Genomic DNA, 20,484 nt, shown 5'->3' on the forward strand with positions numbered 1-20,484 from the left:
ATCATCTGGTACTATTTCAGTGGACAGTGAGGACGCAAAGATCATCACCAAAGGTGCAGCAGTGTCTTCCCTCACTTCCTGTAAGCACCTTGGATGTATCCTGGCCCAGCGGATTTATCTATCCTCATATTTTTCAAAATGTTCAGCACAGCCTCCTTCTTAACATCAACCTGTTTGAGCATATCAGCCTGTTTCACGCTGTCCTCCCAAATGACAAGGTCCCTCTCATTAGTGGATACTGAAGCAAAGTAGTTCTTAAGGACCTTCCCTACCTCCTCCGACTCCAGACACAAATTCCCTCCACTATCCCTGATTGGCCCTACCCTCACTCTGGCCATCCTCTTCTTCCTCATATAATTGTAGATTGCCTTTGGGTTTTCCTTAGTCCTACATGCTAAAGCCTTTTCATGCCCCCTTCTAGCTCTCTTAAGTCCATTCTTCAGTTCCTTCCTGGCTACCTTGTAACCCTCGAAATCCCTGTCTAATCCTTGCCTCCTCAACCTTAAGTAAGCGTCCTTCTTCCTCTTGACTAGATGTTGCACATCCCTTGTCACCCAAGGTTCTTTCATCCTACCATCCCTTCCTTGTCTCAGTGGGACAAACTTGTCCAGCACTATCAGCGAATGTTTCCTAAACAACCTCCACATTTCTGTTGTGTATTTACCTGAGAACATCTGTTCCCAATTTAGGCACCCCAGTTCCTGCCAAAAGCATTGTAATTTCCCCTCCCCCAATTAAATACTTTCTTATACAGTCTGCTCCTATCCCCCTCCATGATTATAGTAAAAGTCAGGGAGTTGTGATCACTGTCACCAAAATGTGACACCTGGCCTGGGTCATTGCCAAGCACCAGATCCCAATATGGCCTTCCCTCTAGTCTGCCTATCTACATATTGAGTCAGGGACTCTTCCTGGGCACACCTGGCAAAATCTGCCCCATCCAAACTATTTGAACTAATGAGATTCCAATCAATATTAGGGAAGTTAAAGTCACCCATGACAATAATCCTGTTACTTCTACACCTTTCCAAAATCTTCTTCCCAATCTGCTCCTCCGTGTCTCTGTTGCTGTTGGAGGGGTGGGTAGAAAACCCCCAATAAAGTGACTGCTCCTTTCCTGTTACAGAAGAAGACATCCAGATCATCTAGATGTTTGATTTCAAGACTTCTGAAGTTTCTAAATCTAAATCTTTTTTTCCATTTTTAGGCGAGGAAGCTCTTCATGAATATCTACGAACTAAAGCTGTAACTGTGGAATATTAGAACCATACTGCAAGAACATCTTCCTTCACACTGGCTACACTTAAACCAGTAAAGCTACTGCTCTATCTTACAGACTGAACCCTCGGTGACAACTGAATTGTACAGACTGAAATAAAAATGAAGTATTGTGATATACTGGAGATCTGATATGCAAAGTATCTTCTGGAGAAATTTAGCAGATCTAAAAGCATCTCCAGAGAGAAAAGTTCCACAGAAATGTCTTACTGGATATGAAACGTTAACTCTGTTTCTCTGTCCACAGATGCTGCCAGATCTGCTGTTATTTTCTATGAATAAATTGAACCCTAGGGTCACCTGACTTATACAGACTGAACCCTAGGGGAAAACCGTGACTTACTTGCTTTTAATGATAGCCCCCAAGAGAAGTAAAATTATCCCATTTACATTGTTGATGCATTGACATTTCTGTGTGCCTCAATATCATCAAATATATCTTAAATAATCACTAGTTTGAGATCTTAGACACAGATTATGCTTTGTGGGTGCAATCAATATTTAGACATAAAGTAATGTTCAAAATTGCATCAGTTCATGGAAGTTTTTGCTCTTTAATTTTTTCCCTCAATATCATATACATGTTATCTTCCATGAACTGGTACAATAGGGCTGTTTTAGACATTTTCTTTACATTTGAATTAAAAATATTCCTTAAAATACCTGAGGTGGTAACTGGTGCAGTTTTATTGAGCTGCAATTGGGTTTGTCACAAAAAATTAATTAATGTTTGATCTAGCACTTTAAGTAAAAGTGACTACACTACATCAGTTGTGATTTACTGGTGTACAGTATCAGTTTTATTCTGAGTTTTAAAATGTGTCTGATGGCATATTATGCCTTTAATATAAAAACAAGAGAGTTTATTAAAGACCTTTTTAGACGGTGTGAAAATGAGTGCAATTGGGGAAACTCACCATGGTAATATTCAATCTGGGCAGTGAGCAGGCACAGTGATTAACTATCTCAAAATATCATAAAAATGTGATCTGAACTTGAAATTCTGCAAATTTTTATGTTGGAATTTGGGAAAATTCTGTGGGGAAAAATCAGTACAACTGAGCATCAGAACAAAGCACTTAAATGTTTGGGATTTTTAAATCGACTGACCATTTAAAAAGGTCATTTATTTTGTTCAACAAAACCTGATATGATATGGAAGTGCCAGTGTTGGACTGAGGTGAGGGTGGTATCATCAAATTCTGATGTTATTGCATTAATAGTTACAGAATAATATGTCGCTTTAGTTTTGTCCAAATTATGGTGCTGCCAAGTATCACTACAAATTTATTTGCACATGATCACAACGAAGTGCCCTTAATATAGATGTAGAAAACTTATATAGATCTAGGAAACTAGAAAACTTTCTATATAGTAATATAGAAGACAGCACCATAGCATCTAAAGCTTTAATTTTGAATAATTTCAATATTTTGTATCTCTGTAAACTTGAATGCCTGTTCTCTGGAACTGACGTATGTCTTGACTGTAGGCACATGTATCAAGATTGTGTTTTGTAATATACCTATAATGTCATACAAATACTGGTTAATCCAGTAATTACATGTGTCTAAAAGTGGTTTATATTATTATGTTCATGGGTTCTGTTAAGAACACTTGCTTCATTTGTGTAAGAAAATTTTAGTTGCATTAGTTCCTTACTGGCAATATATCTATATATCAGCCTTAGTCCTGACTATTTTATTGTTTGTCTGATATCCATTGAAAAGTGATCTCACAACGCTTTCACTTGATCGCTGCAGAATATTAGTAATTGACAAAGTGAACCTTGGAGTTGGTCTGATGGGAAATTAGGGCAACATTGGCATTTAAAACTGATGGAGTAGGTTTAAAACAAAAGAACAGTTGATCCATCAAGATTGCCCCGCCCCCCCGTAATGATGGCTAAAGTATTGCAACAGATATTTCCACCCTGCAGTCAGCTGATTTCCCGGGAGACAATAAAGAGAAACATTTGGACAATAGGGAATAACATTCTCTGAAAAAACTGCTTTCCAATTCCATCAGGTGATTAAGTCTAGTCCAGGAGAAATTACAGGTACCAGTGTTTTTGATGAAGACACAAAATGTATACCTTGGTTGTGAGGAACTGGTCTACTCCACCTCAACAGGCACCACTGTGTCTCTGAGATCATGTCGAAGATCTGCTTAATATTCCGGACTGTTTCTGCTCTGAGATGGCTTAAATTTCCATTTATGTTTGTTTTCACAACTCGGTTTTATGAATTTATTCATCATGAATGTAAAAATTAGTAGTTGTGGTTTAAGCATGCATCGCGTACTTTAGTAAAAATAAAGCTTTGCTCTGCATTCCAGCTGATATTGAGCCAGTTTCTTTCTAAATTTCCCCTGCTCTTAATGCTGGGTATTTGGTGATTGTGGTTTTCAGCCATTGCTTTCAGTTGTTCTAGCGCATACATAGCAAAGATGATCTTGGAATAAATCCATTGATTAAAAACCTTTGTTTGTGGATGTTCCCCACACATGACCATGCTGAGGTTCATTGTTTAAATTGTTTGCATAAATTTGTATTCTCCAGTCTAAAATGAAATATGAAGGACTAACTTCAAGATGTTGTGGTTGGGGTGAAAACCACATTGCGTAGTAGATAAAGATATGCTCAGCTACCCTCCTGTCTGATACAGTTGGGATAATTCTGGGTCAAAGAGATTAGGACATTAATATTAAATGCCAACACTAATTGTGACAAATAGATTGTTTTCTGTGAACTTTCTCTAATTCCATTAAAGAAACACATTTGGTGAAGCAGAGAACAAGAGTAAGCTTGGTTGATACCACATTATCTACAGGATTAAGTAGATTAGCTGTGTTAAATTGTTCAGGAATGTGCTGACCATGTCGGTTAGCCATGGGAAATGCAGGGTTACATGGAAAGGGTAAGGGGTGGGGGAGGAAGAAAGAATCTGGGTAGGATGCTGTTCAACTCGTGGTCAATGTGGACTCAATGGGCTGAATTGCCTGCTTCAACACTGCAATGATTCTATGATGTGAACCGGTAAATGGATTATTAGACATAGAGTGCAGGACTCTACATTTAGGGAGTGTCAGGCACCTGGTGACTTTTCTGTCAATAAATAATCTCAACTCCAGCTCCTCAGATACTGCATTAGGGAACTTTAGCTGGATGAACTTTGGATCATTTGGGAGGCTGAGGGGGTAACTGAGAGGAGTTACAGTGAGGCATTCACACCTCAGGTACAGGAAAAAGGGTTACAGTCAGGGGACAGTAAGGGAACATTGAGACAGTGCAGGGATCCCCTGTGGCCATTCCCCTCAATAGCATTTTGGATACTGTTGGGGGAGTGACTTACCAGGGGCAATGGGTTACTTGTCTCTGGCACAGAGTCTGCCCTGTTGCTCAGAAGGGAAGGGAGAGAGGAGTAGAGCAATAGTCATTGGGGATTCCACAGTTGGGACAGATAGGAGATTCTGTGGGAATGAGAGAGACGCGCGGTTGGTGTATTGCCTCCCAGGTGCCAGGGTCCGTGATGTCTCGGATTGTGTTTTCAGGATCCTTAAGGGGCAGGGAGAGCAGCCACAAGTTGTGGCCCACATAGGCACCAATGACATAAGTAGGAAAAGGGTTGGGGTTGTAAGGCAGAAATTCAAGGAGCTAGGATGGAAACTTAGAACTAGGATAAACAGAGTTATCTATGATTTGTTACCCATGCCACATGCTAGCAAGGCGAGGAATAGGGAGAGAGTGCAGTTGAACACATGGATGCAAGATGGTGCAGGAGGGAGGAATTCAGATACCTGGAAAATTGGGGCTCATTCTGGGGTGGGTGGGACCTCTACAAATGGGATGGTCCACACCTAAAATTGACAGGTACCTATATTCCGGGGGGGTGGTGTGGTTTCGAGAGGGTTTAAACTAATTCGGGGGGGGGGGGGGGGTGGGAGGGTTAGTTTCGGGAGAGTTTAAGCTAATTCGTGGGGTGGGGGGGAATAGGAACCTGAATTGTAGCTGCAGTGTACAGGAGGTAGAGAGCAGTGAGGTCAAGGTCGCAAAGTGTACCAGAGGCAGTAAAGCGGTTTGAAGTGTGTCTAATTCAACAGCAGAAGAATCCAGAATAAGGCGGGTGAACTTGCAGCATAGGTTGGTACCTGGAACTTCAATGTTGTGGCCATTTCGGAGACCTGGATAGAGCAGGGACAAGGAATCATTGTTGCAGATTTCGGGGTTTAAATGTTTCAGAAAGAACAGGGAAGGTGGTAAAAGAGGGGTAGGTGTGGCATTGTTAGTCAAGGATAGTATTACAGTGGCAGAAAGGGCATTTGATGAGGACTCCTCTACTGAGGTAATATGGGTTGAGGTTAGAAACAGGAGAGGTCACCCTTTTGGGGGTTTTCTATAGGCCTCCGAAAAGTTCCAAAGATGTAGAGGAAAGGAGATAGGTAGGTGAGCACTTTAGTGATAGTGACAATTCAGTTATGTTTACCTTAGCGATGGAAAGGGATAGGTATATACCGCAAAGCAAGAGTTATAACTGGGGGAAAGGCAATTATGATGCGATGTGGCAAGATTTAGGATGCATAGGATGGGGAAGGAAACTGCAGGGGATGGGCACAATTGCAATGTGGAGCTTGTCCAAGGAACAGCTAACTGTCTGTCCTTGACATGTATGAGGAAGTGAAGAGGAAGAAGGAGACTTATGTAAAGATGAGACGTTAAGTCTCAGTTGGGGTGCTAGAGAGTTACAAGTTAGCTGGGAAGTTGTGCATGGAGTCCAAGAAGAAAGGGGAGACACTAAATGAATATTTTTTGTCAATTTTTGCACGGAAAAAGACATTGTGGTTGAGAAGAATACTGAGATACAGACTATTAGACTAGATGGGATTGAGGTTCAGAAGGAGGTGGTGTTAGCAATTCTGGAAAGTGTGAGAATAGATAAGTCCCCTGGGCCAGATGGGATTTATCCTAGGCTTCTCTGGGAAGCTAGGGGGGAGATTGCAGACCCTTTGGCTTTGATCTTTATGTCATCATTGTCTACAGGAATAGTGCCAGAAGACTGGAGAACAGCAAATGTCCGCTTGTTCAAGAACGTGAGTAGAGACAACCATGGTCATTATAGACCAGTGAGCCTTACTCGGTTGTGGATAAAGTGTTGGAAAGGGCTATGATAGGATTTATAATCGTCTAGAAAGTAATAATTTGATTAGGGATAGTCAACAAGATTTTGTAAAGGGTAGGTTATGCCTCACAAACTTTATTGAGTTTGAAAAGATGACCAAACCAGATGAGGGTAAAGCAGTTGATGTGGTGTATATGGATGTTAGTAAAGTATGGACTTGAACATAGAACATAGAAAAATACAGCGCAGTACAGGCCCTTCGGCCCTCGATGTTGCGCCGACCAAATCCTACCTAACCTACACTAGCCCAATAACTTCCATATGCTTATCCAATGCCTGCTTAAATGACCATAAAGAGGGAGAGTTCACCACTGCTACTGGCAGGGCGTTCCATGAACTCTCAACCCGCTGCGTAAAGAATCTACCCCTAACATCTGTCCTATACCTACCACCCCTTAATTTAAAGCTGTGTCCCCTAGTAACAGCTGACTCCATTAGCGGTAAAAGGTTCTCAGTGTCTACCCTATCTAAACCCCTAATCATCTTATACACCTCTATCAAATCTCCCCTAAACCTTCTTTTCTCCAATGAGAACAGCCCCAAGTGCCTCAGCCTTTCCTCATACGATCATCCTACCATGCCAGGCAACATCCTGGTAAACCTCCTCTGCACTCGTTCCAATGCCTCCACATCCTTCCTATAGTATGGCGACCAAAACTGCACACAATACTCCAGATGAGGCCGCACCAGAGTCTTATACAACTGCAACATGACCTCAGGACTCCGGAACTCAATTCCTCTACCAATAAAGCCCAGTACACCATATGCCTTCCTCACAGCACTATTTACCTGGGTGGCAACTTTCAGAGATCTGTGTACATGGTCACCAAGATCCCTCTGCTCATCCACACTACCAAGTAGCCTACCATTAGCCCAGTAATCCATCTTCTTGTTACTCCTACCAAAGTGAATGACTTCACACTTAGCTACATTGAATTCCATCTGCCACCTTTCTGCCCAGCTCTGCAACCTATCTATATCCCGCTGTAATCTGCCACATCCTTCTTCACTGTCCACAACTCCACCGACCTTTGTGTCATCCGCAAACTTGCTCACCCAGCTTTCAAGCCCCTCCTCTAGCTCATTTATAAAGATGACAAACAGCAACGGTCCCAAAACAGATCCCTGTGGTACACCGCTAGTAACTGCACTCCAAGATGAACCTAGTCCATCAACTACTACCCTCTGTCTCCTTCCAGCCAGCCAATTCCTAATCCAAACCTCTAATGCACCCTCAATGCCATACCTCCGTAGTTTTTGCATTAGCCTACCATGGGGTACCTTATCGAACGCTTTGCTAAAATCCATATACACCACATCTACTGCTTTACCCTCATCCACCTCCTTAGTCACCTTCTCAAAGAACTCAATAAGGTTTGTGAGGCACGACCTGCCCTTCACAAAACCATGCTGACTATCCTTGATCACATTATTCCTATCCAGATGTTCATAAATCTTATCCCTTACAATTCTCTCTAAGACTTTGCCCACAACAGAAGTGAGACTCACTGGCCTATAGTTACTCGGGCTGTCCCTACTCCCCTTCTTGAACAAGGGGATCACGTTTGCTATCCTCCAGTCTTCTGGTACTATTCCCGTTGACAATGACGACATAAAAATCAAGGCCAATGGCTCTGCTATCTTCTCCCTAGCTTCCCAGAGGATCCTAGGGTAAATGCCATCAGGCCCAGGAGACTTATCTATTTTCATCCTTTCCAGTATTCCCAAAACCTCCTCCCTACATACTTCAAGGCCATCCATTCTAATCACTTGTGACTCAATATTCACACCAGCAACAGAGTCCCGTTCCTGAGTGAATACTGACGAAAAGTATTGATTTAGTGTCTCACCAATCTCCTCAGCCTCCACGCACAACTTCCCACTACTATCCTTGACTGGACCGATACCTACCCTAGTCATCCTTTTATTCCTGACATACCTATAGAAAGCCTTTGGGTTTTCCCTAATCCTACCAACTAAGGACTTTTCATGTCCCCTTCTCGCTGCTCTTAGCTCTCTCTTCAGATCCTTCCTGGCTACCTTATAACTCTCAATCGCCCCAACTGAACCTTCACACCTCATCCTTACATAGGCCGCCCTCTTCCCTTTCACAAGGGATTCCAATTCCCTATTAAACCACGGCTCCCTCACAAGACCCTTTACTCCCTGCCTGACTGGTACATACTTATCAAGGACACTCAATAGGTGTTCCTTGAACAATCTCCACATATCATTAGTGTTCTTCTCCTGAAGCCTGTTTTTCCAATCCACGCATCCTAAGTCATGCCTCACCGCATCATAATTTCCCTGCCCCCAGCTATAGCTCTTGCCCTGCAGTGCACACTTATCCCTCTCCATCACTAAAGTAAAAGTCACCGAGTTGTGGTCACTGTCCCCGAAGTGCTCACCTACCTCCAAGTCTAACACCTGGCCTGGTTCATTACCTAGAACCAAATCCAGTATAGCCTCACCTCTTGTTGGCCTGTCTACATATTGTATCAGGAAACCCTCCTGCACACATTGGACAAACACCAACCCATCTAACGAACTCAAGCTATAGCTTTCCCAGTCAATATCTGGGAAGTTAAAGTCCCCCATAACAACCACCCTGCTACTTTCACTCTTCTCCTGAATCATCCTCGCAATACTATCCTCTACTTCTCTCGGACTATTGGGAGGCCTGTAGAAAACACCTAACAGGGTGACCTCACCTTTCCTATTTCTAACCTCAGCCCAAACTACCTCATATGGCAAATCTTCCTCCATCGTCCTTTCCACCGTTGTAATGCTATCCTTGACAAGCAATGCCACACCTCCCCCTCTTTTACCCCCATGTCTGACCCTACTAAAACATTTAAACCCTGGAACCTGCAACAGCCATTCCTGCCCCTGTTCTACCCACGTCTCTGTAATGGCCACAACATCGAAGTCCCAGGTACAAACCCACGCTGCAAGTTCACCTACCTTATTTCTTATACTTCTGGCATTGAAGTATACACACTTCAAGCCACCTTTCTGTTTACAGGCACCCTCCTTCGAAATCGATGCCTTGTTCCTAACCTCCCTACACTCAAGGTCCTGTACCCTGAAGCTACAGTCCAGGTTCCCATGCCCCTGCAGAGTTAGTTTAAACCCTCCCAAAGAGCACTAGCAAACCTCCCCCCAAGGATACTGGTGCCCCTCAGGTTCAGGTGTAGACCATCCTGTTTATAGAGGTCCCACCTTCCCCAGAAAGAACCCCAGTTGTCCAGAAACCGGAATCCCTCCCTCCTGCACCATGCCTGTAGCCACGCATTCAACTGCTCTCTCTCCCTATTCCTCGACTCTCTATCACGTGGCACCAGAGACAACAACTCTGTTTGTTCTAGCTCTGAGCTTCCAACCTAGCTCCCTGAAAGCCTGCCTGACATCCTCACCCCTCTTCCTACCTATGTCGTTGGTGCCAACGTGGACCATGATCTGGGGCTGCTCCCCCTCCCCCTTAAGGACCCGGAAAACACGATCAGAGACATCACGTACCCTTGCACCTGGGAGGCAACATACCAATCGTGAGTCTCTGTCGCCCCCACAAAACCACCTATCTGTACCCCTCACTATTGAGTCCCTAAGAACTATCGCTCTAACTTTCTCCACCCTTCCCTTCTGAGCAACGGGGCCAGGCTCCGTGCCAGAGGCCTGAACCTCGTTGCTTACCCCTGATAAGCCATCCCCCCCACAAGTATCCAAAACGGTATACTTGTTCTTGAGGGGAATGACCTGCACTGGCTGGTTCCTCCCACTCCCCCTCACTGTCACCCATCTATCTATAACTTTCGGTGTAACTACTTCCCTATAGCTCTGATCTATGACCACCTCTGCCTCCCGAATGATCCGCAGTTCATCCAACTCCAGCTCCAGTTCCCTAACACGGTCTTGGAGGAGCTGGAGATGGATGCACTTCTTGCAAGTGTAATCAGCAGGGACGCTAATGGCTTCCCTCACCTCATACATGTTGCAAGAGGAACATTGCACTGCCATCCCTCTAAAAAGTAAGCTTTAAAACTAAATCTAAAGAAACAAACAAGCAAAATGCAGCACTTACCTGCTTGCCACAACGGGTCTTATTATTAGGTTAGAGGAGGAGGGCGGGTGGGAGGCTCTACCCCTGTAGTGCCTCGGGTTCCTCGCCTGCGCGCTTTTATAAGAAAAAACCCTACCCAGGTAACCTAGCACGGCACCAGCTTCTGGGTCCGCTAGGCGCTTAAAAAAAACTTTAAAACTTTTAGCTGTTTGGAAAAAAAAACACGAACTGGACTTACCCCGCGACTTCAAAAACACCACCAGACAGCCGTTACTTGGTCCGCCGAGAGAGTGAGGCTGATTTCATTAGGGATAAGGTGGTTGAGAACTTTTAATAGAGTCACAAACATGATCAGAGGGTTAGATAGGATGGACAGTGAGAGCCTTTTTACTTGAATAGTGATGGCCAACATGAAGGGACATAACTTTAAATTGAGGGGTGACAGATAGAGGACAGATGTCAGAGATAGTTTCTTCACACAGAGTAGTAAGGACATAGAAAGCTCTGCCTGCAACAGTAGTAGACTCACCAACTTTTAAGAGCATTTAAATGGTCACTGGATAAACATATGGATGAAAATGGAATAGTGTAGGATAGATAACCTTCAGATTGATTTCAATATTGAGGGCCGAAGGCCTGGAGTGTGCTGCAATGTTCTATTTTCAATGATCAATCATCAATGACTGTCTCCTGATCACGTAACATAATGATGTTTAAAAATTAATGTTGAAAAAATGCCAGCGCTAAAAAAGTTTAATCTTGCTTTTCAACTTTTGGTATAAAGCTCTGTAAAGTTCTTTGAAGAATCTGGCTGTATTATTTATTCAAGCAATTAGACCAGATCCCCATTACCCTTCCAGACAACTTTGGTGAAAAAAATTGCCCTCTGTGCCTCATTAATTTTTCTGCCAGTTACTTGAAAACCACTGACCTAGCATTAGCTAACAAGGTATGCCCTATCCACTCACTGAGGTCCCTAATAATTTTAAATGCCTGAATTAAATCTTCACTTGGCCTCTCCCGAAGAAACCCAGCTTATCCAATCTCAAAGTGTTTGCAGCACATTCTGTGCATTGAATGGAAGGGCAAAATCATAAAATCCTCCCAAAGATAAATCTCCCCCAGTAAATTGGTACTCAAATCAGAGGTACACGGTGGCACAGTGGTTAGCACTGCTGCCTCACAGCGCCTGAAGACCCGGGTTCAATTCCCGACTCAGGCGACTGACTGTGTGGAGTTTGCACGTTCTCCCCGTGTCTGCGTGGGTTTCCTCCGGGTGCTCCGGTTTCCTCCCACAGTCCAAAGATGTGCGGGTCAGGTGAATTGGCCATGCTAAATTGCCCGTAGTGTTAGGTAAGGGGTAATGTAGGGGTATGGGTGGGGTTTCGCTTCAGCGGGTCGGTGTGGACTTGTTGGGCCGAAGGGCCTGTTTCCACACTGTAAGTCTAATCTAAAATCTAAACCTCTCTTCTAGGGCTGTTTACATTTGTTGAGTCATGAGCATTTCATTGCAGGATGGCCAACATTTATTCCTATGGCTTTTGTATTCTGTTTGTCCCACTACAGCTTACTCTGACTTCTTCAAACAGATTTTCAGTCAACAGCAGAATTCAAATATACCATCATAAAAGTTAACTTTACCAACTTAATCTTCAGATTTTTATGGTTCAGATGAGACTTAGACACAGAGTAAAAACAAGACTCTTCAGCTGGTAAATTCAAATAGGTTTTTATTTAAAATGAAATATGAATTATAACAAGGTTACCATACAGAATCAGTGTTGCTGAAAAAGAGACATTCAGCAATAATATGGAAATTATTGAATACAGAATTAGTTACACCAAAATGTTTAATTTATCCATACAAAGAAATCACTTTTATTAAAAAGAATGTGCCTGTAATTAAAATCATTCTCTTTTTATCCTAGTTTATCAATTTGACACTATCCTTACTCGTATATCCTTTTCAAGGGAGTCTTTCTTGATCAATAGGAACTTTTGAATGGAAATGAAAGCTCCATGCACACGAGGTGGAGACCACACTGTTGATCTTCAGAAAAGATCAGGCACCAGGAAACAACAGCACTGCCTTCAACGGAACATTCAGACTTATCAGAGGCAGTTTGTTCCCTCTGCTGGACACAGGGTCATGACAATAAACAGCTGGACAAGTGCATCTGCAGAAACTGCAACAATAACTAGACATGCCGAATCAGGAGATTGGCCTTACTAAACCATAAGAAACCAGGGATGCTCAGTAGCTTATTGAATCCTAAGGAGGTGACTCAAGAGGGTTGGGCTTTGGAGGAGGATGAGTAAAGAAAAAAAATTCAATTGGCCAAGCACAAGTGATGAGATTACAGATTGAAAATAACAGATGACCCAACTTTCTACCAGGTGCAGTTAGATTTGATGGGAAAATGTATCAGCTTATAGAGTACAAAAAAGAATATTCAAACACAAAGGCAGAGAAAAAAAAAAGCATCATTAAGCTGGGTCAGGATCAGGAGATGTGATGACTTGTCAAAACTGGTGTTGCAAGACAGACAAAAGTAATAAATGTTTGAATGATATCAAGCAATTGGATGCAGCACCCACAGCTGAAATCTGCTGTGATGGATTTGAAATAGATCTGCTGTCAAATTGAGAAGTGATCACTGTTGCAGATAAAGCACATTCCTGCACCATTGAATTTGCAGCACAGACCTGGCCAATCAGTCTGTTCACAAGGATTATAATGCACAAGATTGTTTATAGTAATTACAGGATATAGTACTGTCACTGTTAAATCACTTTTCATGATATCAAAATATAACTGGTATTTTCTAAAAATATGAGTTACAGCAAGATGCAATAGAACTGAACAAAATTATCCACCAGCTCCTAATTACAAAGGGATGCCCAGATTTCTAAGTAAAGTGAACGATCAAATTTCATTAGCTCTGCAGGGAACTGGGTTGATTTGTTATATACTCACATTGCACAGATTCCTATGCATCTCTGGTTATCACTTCAAACATCACTTTTACAAAATTCTGCTCATTTGACTGACTCACTTTTCAAAAATTACATCACTTGTCATTCTCTTTACAACACTAACACCATAAACTCTCAAACGGGCAGCAATGGCTAAACCAAGTCCATCTATTTGCTGGTTATTGTGGAACTTAACACTCAACCAGAGCTTCATTCTGGTAAAGAAATTTCTTTCAGTTTCTCCAGTACCAGGACATTTGGTGAAATTATTTCCATTACGGGTAGTTCACCAGAACAGCAGACCCATAATGTTCAGGAACATCAGGCACTGCTGTTTCCAGAGGCAGCCTATTTTGAATGGCTGTTGAAAGTAACCAACTGACATGAAGTATACAAAAACCGCGCTACGACATGTGCAGCATGCTGCTTTGCTGGAAAGTCACACATTTGCCTGATTCCTTTGCAAGGTAATTCATGAGGAACCTTCAGTTCCTCGGCTTAGATGGATGCTCTATTAATCCACTCAGAGATGTTACTGATTGCTGCTGGGGTCAGTGTGACTGTTAACATGAGACTGAGGACTAAACAATTCAATTATCTTCTGAAATCATGCAGGACATTGCATCACTTGCATCCCTCTTAAATGTGAAGAAATTAATGCCTGTAATCCAGGCTCCTTTGGACAGTTAGTGGGTGCCATCGCTTGGCAGAACTTCTATTCTACACTTCTTTTGCTTCTGGGATCTGTGTAGTTTGAGATTTGCTTCTGTAACTTCCCCACACTGAGAATCATTTTCACACTGAGAATCCTCGTCCTCAGAAGTTAACGTTTCCTCTCCACTTTCATCACAGCCATTCATCTCAAACAGAGACACATTCTGAAACAGTACAATAGGCAAATGAAGCAGCAGGGAGAAACTGGACAGTAACAATTTGCAGTTTGTTAAGTCTGTGGAGATTGGTTTGAGTGGGAGGGTGGGGTGAGGGAGGGTTCCAGATACTGGAGGAGGATCAGTGAGGACAGGGTACACAGAAAGATGTTGCTGAGGTTTTGGATCATGGGGAGTGAGGTGGGAATGTATTTCAGAGAGAGTAATTGAGGGGGAAAGAAAAAGAGAGGGCAACTGAGGGGTAATGAAACAGGTGCACAAAGGTCGGAGAGAGGTCAGGGATGGAATGATGGGAAGAGATTGGGAACTGGAAAAGCAGAGTAGGAAACATGATACAGAATTCTGTGACAATCAATGAAGACTTGACTATGTTTAACTCATTTTTCAGCTTTTTACCTAGACCCCTGGAGGTTACGGCAATATCTCTTAATTTTATGCTTCCTGGTTGATAACTCCTCTATGGATGAAAACAGTACCATCCTATCCACCCTTTCAATGCACCTCAATCTTACAGAGTCATAGAGATGTAGAGCATGGAAACAGACCCTTCAGTCCAACCCATCCATGCTGACCAGATATCCCAACCCAATCTAGTCCTACCTGCCAGCGCCCGGACCATATCCCTCCAAACCTTTATATTCATATACCCATCCAAATGCCTCTTAAATGTTGCAATTGTACCAGCCTCCACCACATCCTCTGGCAGCTCATTTCATACACGTACCACCCTCTGCGTGAAAAAGTTGCCCCTTAGGTCTCTTTTATAGCTTTCCCCTCTCACCATAAACCTATGCCCTCTAGTTCTGGACTCCCCAACCAGAGGGGAAAGACTTTGTCTATTTATCCTATTCATGCCCCTCATAATTTTGTAACCCTCTTAGAAGACAGAGTGTGGTGGTGGAGGGTTGTTTTTCAGACTGGGGGCCTGTGACCAGTGGAGTGACACAAGGATCGGTGCTGGGCCCTCTATTTTTTGTCATTTACATAAATGGTTTGGATGCGAGCATAAGAAGTACAGTTTGTAAGTTTGCATATGACACCAAAATTGGAGGTGTAGTGGACAGCGAAGAGGGTTACCTCAGATTACAACAGGATTTGGACCAGATGGGCCAATGGGCTGAGAAGTGGCAGATCGAGTTTAATTCAGATAAATGCGAGGTGCTGCATTTTGGGAAAGCAAATTTTAGCAGGATTTATACACTTAATGGTAAGGTCCTAGGGACTGCTGCTGAACAAAGACACCTTGGAGTGCTGGTTCATAGTGGAGTCACAGGTGAATAGGATAGTGAAGACGCTGTTGGGTATGCTTTCCATTATTGGTCAGAGTATTGAGTATAGGAGTTGGGAGGTCATGTTGCGGCTGTACAGGACATTGGTGAGGCCACTGTTGGAATATTGTGTGCAATTCTGGATCATACATCTCTATCAAGTCCCTTTTCAACCTTTACTGCTCCAAGGACAACCCACCAGCCTATCCAATCCTTCCTCATAACTCAGATTGTCCAGCCCAGGTAACATCCTGTCAAATCACCCCTCTCCCACACCACACTCCCCTTCGCTACCCCCTCGTCCCTCCCGAATACCCCCTTGTTCCCCTCTCCATTCCCTCATCCTTCCTCTCCCTGCTCACCATTCATCTCACCCCTTGCCCATCTGCCACCCCCCACTGCCATCTCACCATCCCATCTCCCACTCCCCTCATCTACAGCTCCCATCTGCCATCCTAATCCTCACATCATGCTCTTCTTCCATCTGTCCCCCACTCCCCTCATCCAGCCCCTCCCCATCTGCCCACCTATTCCCCTCATCTCACCTCTCCACTCCCATCTCCACTTCCTTCTTCTAGCTGCCCTGCCATCCCCCATCCCCCACACCTACTCCTTCCCCATCTCCCACCTCACTCAGCTCATCTCGACATTCCCCCATCTCCCACTCTCATTTACCCCCTCCCCCAACTGCCCCCCACTCCCCTGATCTCGCACTGCCCCACCCACCCGGCCATCTCCTCCCTTCATCTCACCACTCCCCCACCTTCCACTCTCATCTCACACCTTCCCACCTCCCCACCAACTCCCTTCATCTCACTACTCCCCCATCTTCCACTCCCATCTCACCATGCCCCCATTTGTCCCTCCATCTCCAATGCTCCTCATCTTCCCTCTCCAATCTGGCACCACCACCCCCATCAGACCCTTCCCCATCTCCCATTCCCCTCCACCTCGCCCTTCCCCTGCTTGCCCACACCCATTTCGCCCCTCCCACATCACTAACTTCCCTCCTCTCCCCACCCCAACCTGCCCACCATCCTCCACACCCCTCTGTCACGCCCCCCCATCCTCCACAACCCTCTGTCGCACCCCCCCATCCACCACACCCCTCTGTCGCACCCCCCCATCCCACATACCCCTCTGTCGTGCCCTCGCCCTCATCTCCCACACCCCCGTATCCATCCTATGTTCTCACTCACCATTTCAATAATATTATCGGAACAATCGTCTATATTCTCGATGTCAAACTGTCCCGGTTTAGATATCTCCATCTGTTTTAGGAGTTCCTGATTCGCATTGGCCATCTTTGGCAGGAAGCTCTGAACTCTGTCAACCACTAGGGGGTAAAGAGAGACAGGTAGAGATAAAAACTTAAACATGCTAAGTGGGATTGTAACTGACGGGGACGGAGGGGGAAGATGTGGTGGGAGGGGGAAAGAAGGGAGGGGGAAAGACGGGGAGAGCGGGGAGACGGGGAGGCGGGAGACGGGGGGGCGGGAGACGGGGGGGCGGGAGACGGGGGGGGGCGGGAGACGGGGGGGCGGGAGACGGGGGGGCGGGAGACGGGGGGGCGGGAGACGGGGGGGGCGGGAGACGGGGGGGCGGGAGACGGGGGGGCGGGAGACGGGGGGGCGGGAGACGGGGGGGCGGGAGACGGGGGGGCGGGAGACGGGGGGGCGGGAGACGGGGGGGCGGGAGACGGGGGGGCGGGAGACGGGGGGGCGGGAGACGGGGGGGCGGGAGACGGGGGGGCGGGAGACGGGGGGGCGGGAGACGGGGGGGCGGGAGACGGGGGGGCGGGAGACGGGGGGGCGGGAGACGGGGGGGCGGGAGACGGGGGGGCGGGAGACGGGGGGGCGGGAGACGGGGGGGCGGGAGACGGGGGGGCGGGAGACGGGGGGGCGGGAGACGGGGGGGCGGGAGACGGGGGGGCGGGAGACGGGGGGGCGGGAGACGGGGGGGCGGGAGGGGGGGCGGGGGGGGGGGGGCGGGAGACGGGGGGGCGGGAGACGGGGGGGCGGGAGACGGGGGGCGGGAGACGGGGGGGCGGGAGACGGGGGGGCGGGAGACGGGGGGGCGGGAGGGCGGAGGGGAAGAGGCGGGAGGGCGGTGGGGGAGACGGGAGAGATGGGAGGGCGGGGGGGGGGGGGAGAGACGGGAGGGCGGGGGGGAGAGACGGGAGGGCGGGGGGGGAGAGACGGGAGGGCGGGGGGGGAGAGACGGGAGGGCGGGGGGGGGGAGAGACGGGAGGGCGGGGGGGGGGGGAGAGACGGGAGGGCGGGGGGGGGAGAGACGGAGGGCGGGGGGGGAGAGACGGGAGGGCGGGGGGGGGAGAGACGGAGGGCGGGGGGGAGAGAGACGGGAGGGCGGGGGGGAGAGAGACGGGAGGGCGGGGGGGGGGAGAGACGGGAGGGCGGGGGGGGGAGAGACGGAGGGCGGGGGGGGAGAGACGGGAGGGCGGGGGGGGAGAGACGGGAGGGGAGACGGGAGAGACGGGAGGGGGAGAGACGGGAGGGGGAGAGACGGGAGGGGGAGGGGCGGGAGGGGGAGAGGGCAGGAGGGCGGGAGGGGGAGAGGCGGGAGGAGGGGAGACGGGAGGGCGGGGGGAGGGGAGACTGGAGGGCGGGGGGAGGGGAGACGGGAGGGTGGGGGGAGACGGGGGGGGAGACGGGGGGGGAGACGGGAAGGGGGGGGAGACGGGAGGGCCGGGGGGGAGACGGGAGGGCGGGGGGGGAGACGGGGGGGGAGACGGGAGGGCGGGGGGGGAGACGGGAGGGCGGGGGGGGGACGGGACGGGAGGGGGGGGAGACGGGGGGGGATGACGGGAGGGGGGAGACGGGAGGGGGGAGACGGGAAAGACGGGGAGGGGGAAAGGGAGAGGAGGGGGAGAGCGGGGGGAAGACGGGAGGGCGGGGGGGGAAGACGGGAGGGCGGGGGGGGAAGACGGGAGGGCGGGGGGGGAAGACGGGAGGGGGGAAGACGGGAGGGGGGAAGACGGGAGGGGGGAAGACGGGGGGGGAGGGGGGAAGGCGGGAGGGGGGGAAGACGGGGGGGAAGGGGGGAAGACGGGGGGGAGGGGGGGAGGGGGGAAGACGGGAAGACGGGGGGGAAGACGGGAGGGGGGAGAGGGGGAAGACGGGAGGGGGGAGAGGGGGAAGACGGGAGGGGGGAGAGGGGGAAGACGGGAGGGGGGAGAGGGGGAAGACGGGAGGGGGGAGAGGGGGAAGACGGGAGGGGGGAGAGGGGGAAGACGGGAGGGGGGAGAGGGGGAAGACGGGAGGGGGGAGGGGGGAAGACGGGAGGGGGGGAGGGGGGGAAGACGGGAGGGGGGGAGGGGGGGAAGACGGGAGGGGGGGAAGACGGGAGGGGGGGAGGGGGGGAAGACGGGAGGGGGGGAGGGGGGGAAGACGGGAGGGGGGGAGGGGGGGAAGACGGGAGGGGGGAGAAGGGGCACAGCGGAGAGACAAAGGGGCAGCGGGGAGGGAGGAGACACGGTGGAGGAGTGAGATGGGAAATGTGGGGGGAAGGGAAACCATGAGTGAGGGGAGACTGCAGGGGAGGGGGTAGACTTGGCGTGGGGGGAAGAGACGGCGGGACGGGGAAGAGAGACTGCGGGGGGGGGAAAGAGACACTCCGGGGGGGGAGAGACTGCGGGGGGGAGAGACTGCGGGGGGGAGAGACTGCGGGGGGGAGAGACTGCGGGCGGGGGAAGAGACATTGTGGGGGGTGTTGGTGGGGGGAGGAATCGTGGGGGGGCCGGTGTCGTGGGTGGAGCGGCATCGTGGGGGCGCGGTCGCCTCGTGGGGCTGGGGTCGTGGGGGCGTCGTCGTGGGGTGTGTGTTGTACGGGGGTTGTCATGGGCGGAGGGTGTTATGGGGAGGGGTGTTACGGGGGGGAGGGGTGTTACGGGGGGCGGAGTTACGGGGGGGTACGGGGGGGGTGTCATGGGGGGGTGTCCCAGGGCGAGGAGTGTTACGGCGAGGGGAGTTCTGGGGGGGAGGGGGTCATGGGGGGGGGAGGGGGTCATGGGGGGGGGAGGGGGTCATGGGGGGGGGAGGGGGTCATGGGGGGGGGAGGGGGTCATGGGGGGGGGAGGGGGTCATGGGGGGGGGAGGGGGTCATGGGGGGGGAGGGGGTCATGGGGGGGGGGAGGGGGTCATGGGGGGGGAGGGGGTCATGGGGGGGCGAACGGGTTATGGGGGGTTGGGGGGGCGAGGGGGTTATGGGGGGGGTGAGGGCTGCACTCACAGCTGCTCCTCTCCACTCTCACGATCTGGGGCGGTGTCGATCTCCTCGATCGAGCCGGATCCACCACGAGGCTCTGCCCGAAACCTGCCGGAAACACACACCCAAAATCAGCCCACATTCTCCCACTCAACACCCCCCCCCACCCCCTCTCTCACCCTCCCCCTCTCTCTCTCTCCTCCCCCCCCTCACCCCCTCACCCTCACTCTCTCTCTCCTCCCCCTCTCCCTCCCCCTCTCTCTCTCCTCCCCCTCTCTCTCTCTCTCTCTCTCTCACCAGGGCCACTCTCCGTCCTCAGAAGCTCTTTGGATCGGTTCGGGCACAAGCCATTACCCGCCGCCATCACCGCGACGTCCCAACCGTCAACTCCCGCAAAACCCGGAGCGTGGACTCGCACAAAGCCCGGAACAGAGTTCAGCCTCCTGCAAAACCCGGAGCGGGGTTCACACTGCAGCAAAACCCGGAGCGGGGTTCACACTGCAGCAAAACCCGGAGCGGGGTTCACACTGCAGCAAAACCCGGAGCGGGGTTCACACTGCAGCAAAACCCGGAGCGGGGTTCACACTGCAGCAAAACCCGGAGCGGGGTTC

General features: G+C 49.3%; 2 protein-coding genes across 3 annotated transcripts in view; one reads left to right on the forward strand and one right to left on the reverse strand.

Moving 5' to 3' along the window:
* Nucleotides 1–3,576, forward strand: part of LOC132826817 (mitochondrial 10-formyltetrahydrofolate dehydrogenase-like) — a 142,920-nt gene extending 139,344 nt beyond the window's left edge. For both annotated transcript variants that reach the window (XM_060843065.1, XM_060843066.1), the window contains one exon: nt 1,208–3,576. In XM_060843065.1, the coding sequence (XP_060699048.1) occupies nt 1,208–1,263 (56 nt within the window). In that variant the 3' untranslated portion in view covers nt 1,264–3,576. The remainder of the gene's footprint in view (nt 1–1,207) is intronic.
* Nucleotides 3,577–12,278: 8,702 nt separating this feature from the next.
* nopchap1 (NOP protein chaperone 1) lies at nt 12,279–20,281 on the reverse strand. Its single transcript, XM_060843291.1, has 4 exons — nt 20,171–20,281; nt 19,898–19,981; nt 16,849–16,985; nt 12,279–14,369 (listed from the first exon to the last, which is right to left on the reverse strand). The coding sequence occupies exons 1-4, from the start codon at nt 20,235–20,237 to the stop codon at nt 14,178–14,180; spliced, it is 480 nt and encodes a 159-aa protein (XP_060699274.1). The 5' UTR covers nt 20,238–20,281; the 3' UTR covers nt 12,279–14,177.
* Between the last annotated feature and the right edge of the window lie 203 nt (nt 20,282–20,484).

This window comes from Hemiscyllium ocellatum, chromosome 23 (assembly GCF_020745735.1).
Source record: "Hemiscyllium ocellatum isolate sHemOce1 chromosome 23, sHemOce1.pat.X.cur, whole genome shotgun sequence".
In the NCBI taxonomy this organism is placed as follows: Eukaryota; Metazoa; Chordata; class Chondrichthyes; order Orectolobiformes; family Hemiscylliidae; genus Hemiscyllium; species Hemiscyllium ocellatum.

Excerpts from the sequence above, each read along its gene's own strand:
- nopchap1 (XM_060843291.1), bottom strand. The coding sequence starts at position 20,237 with ATGGCGGCGGGTAATGGCTTGTGCCCGAACCGATCCAAAGAGCTTCTG. Across the intron at positions 16,986-19,897 it reads GAGAGTGGAGAGGAGCAGCT|TGGTTGACAGAGTTCAGAGC; the intron begins GTGAGTGCAGCC and ends TTTACCCCCTAG. Across the intron at positions 14,370-16,848 it reads CCGATAATATTATTGAAATG|AATGTGTCTCTGTTTGAGAT; the intron begins GTGAGTGAGAAC and ends GTACTGTTTCAG.